A 7,500-nucleotide genomic window follows, 5' to 3' on the forward strand; every position below is an offset into this window, starting at 1 on the left:
CACTCTGCTACATATCCTTACCCTGATCTCAAAAATGATCGACATTTCTACTTCGAGCTCGAACTTCAAAATTTAAATGGATGCTTCAACTCCTCACTTTTCCAAGGCATCATGGAAAATAGAAGCAGAAATGTCGTCCTTACCCTCTTTGGTTCCACTGCGGTCCGTCTCTGGGCCAGTGTTGGGCGATCGCTTAGGATTCTGGGTCAGGCGGTTTTGTCTCGTCCAATCAAACATGTCTGTCCTGTCCTGAGAGAATCCACATATCCGTTCATCCTCAAAGCCGCACACGTGGTCTGAGGTGTGGGTTGGGTCAGGGTCCAGGAGAAACAGAAGATACGATCAGATATCAGAAGACACTGGAGTGAATCAAAGTCCAATGTAAACGGAATCAAATGGTGCGGCAGAGCAATTCAAAGTGTTTCATCTTGATCCAGCAGTCCTACAATGTTATAGCATAACTTATACATGGAGATGGCACAAAGCCTGGGCCCGTAACTGAAAACTCTGAAAGAACTGAAAAAGGTGTGGAGTTAATCCTTGTTCCCTGTTACATTAGGGAGCTATCCTACTGAGGAAAACGTGTTCACGTGATGCAGCTTTCAGTGAGGGATTTTAGCTGTGTATTTCTACGATTACCTGACATTTTATTGGAGATTTATACTTCAAACTTTCTACCAAGTTCGAGTGTTGCCACTTGCGACTTTACAGATTACCCACTCCAGCCAGCAATATGATTAGTTAAGAAACAGATATGAAGCAAACGCCTAATTTACCCTGATTCCATCTCGTTTGCTTTCAGACTTACGGTATTAATCTTAAATTCATTTATTTTTGAAACTACAAAGAAACAACCTTATCTAGTATCAATGCAATGGCAATATTGGGACTTATTGGGAAAGGTCCCGGTATAAATATTGCTATTGATATTCAGATGACCACGGTTCAAAAGAATATAATAATTAATTGATGTACAAATCGATTCACACTGGAAACGAGAAATCCCATAATTATGTTTGGCAGTCCTACATGTTGTGAAGGACAACATAATGAATTACAACCCAACGCGGTAACAACACCGTACAACGATCCAGATTCCCCAACACGCTCCCGGGACGGGCTGTTTGTCACAGGCGCATATGGCCAGAGCGCCAGTGGGAGTGTTGCTTGTTGCATGTGCGCATGCCTGTGTTTGTGTACATGTGCGTACATCACAGGAGGAAATCAATTGCTATTCGCAGCCAGCGTCGACGCGCACGCTCCTTTCAATTTACTCTGTTGTTCTTCGAGTCGCTTCCAATCTGCTGCGGTTTTAATTGCTACTGCCTGGCAGAGAAGGCCTGGCCGTCCTGCCAGAGAATCACACGTCCTTCATTGGAGCACATAGACGCGCCGAGGCTGACCACAGGTAGAGGGAAGGGTACGGATCCAGGGAATTACGACAGCTCATTTAAGGAAATGGAAGACTGAGGCGAGGACCGGCGTGGCAAGATGTTCAAAGTCAGAGAGGACAGCTGGGTGGAGTGAAGCTCGGCTTGTAAGGTATAAAAAGTTGTTTTTCTCGATCATGGGAAGCTTTTACTAAAAGTCGTGCTCTAAAAATGATCTGTGTCACTTCAGGGAAGACATAATGGGTTTCTCAAGTGTGCCCCTGCTCTGAGTTGTATCGTTATGAGGACGTTAGACAAAAACACATAGAACCAGTGGGGACAAATACACTTAGATATCAATGATAAACAGAAACAAACGCATACCTGATGATCTTGGGTATGTGTAGGCTGTAACAAAGGTGAGATAAGTATTGATTAGTTAGAGTTTGAGTCATCATTAATAAGAGTTTATGTAATCTGTTACAATATTAACGTTATGAGATGTCTGACCGCCTCAAAGTAAGTCTGTATACCTGCCTGTACATGGACCCACCAGTCTGTCTTTATGTCCACCTGGCGCTTTGTCCGTTGATAACTCTCACTGTATGTCCGTCAGTCGGTCTACCTGCAAGTCCGTCTGGCTTTCCGTCTTACTGTCAGCCTGCCTATCTCTCTATCTGTACGTCCAGACCTCTGTGGACTGACTGACAGACTGTATGTCACTCGCTCTACCTGCAAGTCTGTCCAGCTGTCTGTCATCCTGTCTGCCTATCCATCTATCCGCAGGTCCACCCACCTTTGCACCTGTCTGCAAGTGGCTCCTCGTCCCCATCTATATAATCTCCATGGTGTGAGAGAGAGGCTTACGTTCAGAGTACTGTATGGTGCGGCTGACGTAGTCTCCGATGCTGTAGGTGGTGATGGGGGCCAGGCGGACCTCGTAGGAGAGGGGGATCCGCAGGTCGGCGATGGCGTAGGACTGCAGGACCCCCTTCACGGGCTCGACGCCCTTCAGGTCGATCTGCTTGGAGAGCAGGTTCTGCTTGTTCTGGAGACACATGGACATGCGTACAACACACACACACACACACACACACACACACACACACACACACACACACACACACACACACACACACACACACACACACACACACACACACAGACATACACATATGTATTACATGCAAAGTCACTATGACAGTCACTAAATAGGCTGAAAATGTGTGCCTTTAAAACATAAAATAAACTGAAAACCAACCATGAGTACTGTGTCTGGCTATGTCAAAACCCTTGTACATATTTCTTCTTTTATAGTCAGCATATCGGCTGAAAACCGTTGTTTTTTACAAAACACTGAGAAACAAGAGATGGCAACTGAAACACTAATGCACATGTCGAACACTGACAAAGATCAGAAGGAGGGATTTGGATCAGTTGTACATCTTTCTTCATTTCCTTGGTTTTGTGATATTTTATATTGGACTTTGTTGAAGGGGTCTCGCTTCAATGTCCCCATGTTTTTTGGTTGGTGTTTCAACCCCGGGTAGTTATCTGAGTGATACAGCCACAGTAACAGCATTTTATGGACCAGGATAGCATTACACAAATCAAGGTGCCTTGGTCAATCATCTTCATCAGTGATGATCGGGAGAAGAACCTAAATTATGTTAAATTGTTATTTGTCCTTATCTTACTAATAAGATGCTATTATATGATCTCATTGAATCACTGCAAGCATAGTATATCACTAAGTATATGATTGGTAACCTTTATTTTAAAGTAGCTTGATTACTAAGTATTTACCTGCTGAATGGTCAATTATAATATAATATTGGCTACATACCACTGGTAAACAAGTAGGAAAATACAGAGAAACCACAGATGAGATCCCAATTATAATGGATTCATGGATTTACCAGAGGGATTAAGATTTCTTTTTATAATCTCAAGGCACATCTTCTTTAATAATTTGTACGTTCTTGCAGATGTTTTTACAATTGCCTCATTATGTAAGCTGTAGGCTACTGTAAAGGATAAGCTTGTCGGTTTCCAGGCTCTTTCTATATCCCTTGTAACTGGTTATCTCCTTTTCCACGCAATACTTAGCTTGCATTGACTTTCACACGCTCACGCCAGTCAGGCACCACCGCCTCTTCAATGTTGATCTATGTCATCATACTCATATATACTATATTTTCTCATTTAATTTGCGGAGGATGGATGGAAGGACTGTTGTTGGCTTTTCCCCAAAGAGACGGCCGTCCGAATGCCTGAATATAATCAATCCAGAGTCCACAAATCAGAATCAGTGATGCCAGAAATAGCAGAATACTTGAATCAAATACACCGTCGAAATCTCAATGAGTAGACCTAGACTTGTACTCGTTTGCAGGCTATTTTTTTGGTATGAAAGAAGGTCTGCGATAGTGTCCCACAATATACACATATCGCAAGTTGAATCGTCAGTTTAATCTTTACTATATACAATCTATGTGCGTTGCACATAACCTTGCTTGGCACCTGCTTTTTAAAATTGTAGAGGTAGCAGGATTAATTTCTTAACAGTGATTGTTATCCATTGGAAAAATTTTGATAGGTGAGACGTCTCCGGGTTAATTGCGTTTAAATTGGGCTTTTGTTTAAGGCAGTGTAGCCCTACTTTGTAAGTTGCCTATTGTGTGGAAATGTTGAGAGGAATGCTCATTCGTAACGTCTTAATTAGTAATTTCGCAGAACATACCTGAATAAAGTTTGTGTTTGTGGATGGAAAACAAGATAACGATCCCTTATAACCTAGTTAAAAGGGATATGGTTAAACATAGTAATACCGTGGAAGGCTTTCATTTACAGTACCGTTTAAGGACTATGGAATTTTCTATTACAAGGGACTCTTTATTTCTAGATAGCAGTTGAACTTGGACTGGAACCAACATAAACCTTGGATAAATAAAATTGCAACATGAATCGGTAATTGGTAATAGAGGACGTGAATTGGTTGCCTACTGTCCTATAGGAAGTATGCATTTACATAGGGATAGAGTTATTACGAACCTACAACGGTCACAGGTGTAGAGTGTTACCCTACAAAAGAGAAGCAAGCTTATCAAACATGATATTCAGTTGTTTGGCCACCAAAAATCGTGAGTTATCCGAGATAAAACACGGAGGCTACGACAACGCTGTATTATCCAGTCTGATCTCACCAACGTGTTACTAAGGTAGCTCTCTCTCTCTCTCTCTCGCTTTTTCCACTGCTGGAACCACTTCCAATAAACCTATTGCGGTGGCGTTGGTGGTAGTAGTTATTCCACCCACGAAGGACGGCTCCATTAGCTGTGCATCCACTGGTTGGGATCCAGACTCGGTACAAAGGAGCTGGCAGCGGGCTGAATGTAATGCATTAGGTCAGCCGCTTCCCCACGCTGTGTAATACACCCACAGCATGCCATTATCAGGTAATGCACTTAACTCTCTGTCTCTGTGTGTGTTTGTGTGTGTGTGTGTGTGTGTGTGTGTGTGTGTGTGTGTGTGTGTGTGTGTGTGTGTGTGTGTGTGTGTGTGTGTGTGTGTGTGTGTGTGTGTGTGTGTGTGTTGGAAGATAGAGAGGATGAGAGATGGAGGAGGAGACATTGATAGAGGGAGATAGGGGGGGGGGGCAGAGAGATGGAGAGAGATGGAGATGGACAGAGAGTGGGGGAGAAGGAGAGAGAGGAGGAGAAAGAGCCTGCATTGTGCAAAGAGAAAAGCAATCTATTTCTGTTTTCACAGCGAACAGATGCATACCTTTCAAATTCACAAAACTTGTTAACTAATAGACAAATAAATGCATAAATGCGAACAAAAATAAACCCACGCAACACACACACCCACATACACACACAAATACTGAAATATTAAAACAAATACCAAGCATCCAAATTGATTTACAGAAACAAACCTAATAAACGACTCCTTCATACTCGATACATTTTCAGAATCTACAAAATCTGCGAAATAAAGAATAAAATCTTGCAAAGCAAACTGGGAATAAACTATTGGCTGTATGAAATAGTGTCCGAAAATATTTGTAGACTTTTAATTAGATGTAAATGGCTCTATCTCCAGCACAAGTAATGAAATCTATAATCAATTTATGGGACGATATGATTTTAACCAAATCCGATTACTATACACATGCCTTCCATGTTGGTGCGTTTAATTGTGTAAATTTTAGCTGCCGTGGAGAGTGCAATGATCCTTTTAACACCCACTTAAGCCTACATTCAGCCATATAAACATTTACACTCTGCTTACGCAGGGTATGCATAGTAATTATGCAGAGTAAGGCTGAAGGAGGAGCGCTCATGTAGTATGCATGATTTGGTGCAGGCGGGAGGTGCTACAATACAGCAATACAGCACCCTGTGCATCGGGAGAGGTTTAGGTGTTCCATATACTACTGAAAGACATGTATCTGCACATGGATGTACAAGCATGGAAACACAAACACATGCATGGCTGGACACACACTCACACATTTTCAATGCTTTCACATGGAGTGGATTTGTGTTAGTTAGTATACGTTTTTGTTTTTTTTAATGTCTTGTGTTTCAGCTAGACTCTTATGGACAAAAAGAGAGAGAGCAAGATGGTGAGTACACAGGAAGGAATTGAGAGATACTTAGAAAACTACAGTGATGTGAAGGGATGAGAATAAAGATGACTTGAAGTACTACTACTAATACTATGACTAAGAATTGATTATTAGGGGTGGTTGATACTGACACAGACACAGATAGGAAGAGAAAGGGAATGAGTAAAAGCCTCCAATTGAATTGTTGCGATAGATGATATCAAAGGCAACCAACTACAAAGAGAAAGCCAGATATTCTATTCACACACATTCTCAAATGTAGTGAATGAGATCTGGCCCAAGTCCACTGCCTCTATGTGTTTATATACACGACAGTGATTAAGTATGTAAAAAAGAAATCCCTGTAATAACATAACATTTAACATATATAGTTAACTTAACTTCAAAGCCATTTTAACATGGCTCAGATCAATCCAAATGGATCTTAATATGAGGCTCTACGTATTTAACAGTAATACAGTAGAGTCTCTACGTGTATCTCTGAACCGATAAAAATCAGTTGTCACTTTAGTGCTGCACTGCTGTGTCTGTCAGCCTCCCATAAAGCATAGGGAAGATTGTTGTGCTGCCTGAGTCCTCTGATGGCAACAGGGTGCTGAGAGAGAGAGAGAGAGAGAGAGAGAGAGAGAGAGAGAGAGAGAGAGAGAGAGAGAGAGAGAGAGAGAGAGAGAGAGAGAGAGAGAGAGAGAGAGAGAGAGAGAGAGAGAGAGCGAAGAGGAGAGAGAGAGAGAGGAGAGGGAGGGGGAGAGAGAGAGAGAGAGAGAGAGAGAGAGAGAGAGAGGGAGAGGAGAGAGGGAGAGAGAGAGAGAGAGAGAGAGAGAGAGAGAGAGAGAGAGAGAGGGAGAGAGAGAGGGAGAGGGAGAGGGAGAGGGAGAGAGAGACGGATGAGATGAGGAAGGAGAGAAGGGCATGTTGCATAAAGAAAACACAAAGGCACTAGGGGACCATGGTAGAACAGGGTACAGTGAGGGGTTATAAGATGATATGATTCATTCACCATTGGAAACGTAAAGGTTACAAGCAAAGTTGATTTTGTAATTATCATGGTATTTTTGTTGCGATTAGGGCATATATTAATATAGTATTTGGCAGATGCTTTCATGCAAAATGTGTTCTGATGGTGATTGCAGAAATAGGGCATTAAAAAAAAGGTGCTACTGGTTTTGGATATTCAGCAGTTTTTGAATCAGATTAATCATCACTTTGGTTAAAGCTAGAGTTGCCTATAGGAAATTTAAAGAAACCCCCCAGAGTAAGTTAAAAAAGAGTCCCACCTTCAGGCCTCCCTCCAAAGACACAAAATAGATACGACTAGCCTGCTAGCTTTAGCCCTTGGCCTAGCTAGCCTTGTGGAAGACTCCAGTCATGCCCAATGAAGGACACAAGTCGCCTAATCATTTCATTCGGACAGAATGAAATGATTGGACGGCCTTATTACAGGCCTGCCACAGCCACGGATACCGAATTCTTTACTTTATTTGTCAGAGCGTTTTA

At 42.2% G+C, this 7,500-nt stretch overlaps 1 protein-coding gene across 1 annotated transcript in view; it reads right to left on the reverse strand.

Moving 5' to 3' along the window:
* The window catches only part of mdga1 (MAM domain containing glycosylphosphatidylinositol anchor 1), a 145,742-nt gene that overhangs the window by 20,207 nt on the left and 118,035 nt on the right, over positions 1-7,500 (reverse strand). Inside the window, exons 12-14 of the mRNA XM_030377830.1 lie at positions 2,238-2,418; positions 1,755-1,778; positions 144-296 (exon numbers count right to left, since the gene is read on the reverse strand). Coding sequence (XP_030233690.1) covers positions 144-296; positions 1,755-1,778; positions 2,238-2,418 — 358 coding nt within the window. The remainder of the gene's footprint in view (positions 1-143; positions 297-1,754; positions 1,779-2,237; positions 2,419-7,500) is intronic.

This window comes from Gadus morhua, chromosome 14 (genome assembly GCF_902167405.1).
Source record: "Gadus morhua chromosome 14, gadMor3.0, whole genome shotgun sequence".
Taxonomy (NCBI): Eukaryota; Metazoa; Chordata; class Actinopteri; order Gadiformes; family Gadidae; genus Gadus; species Gadus morhua.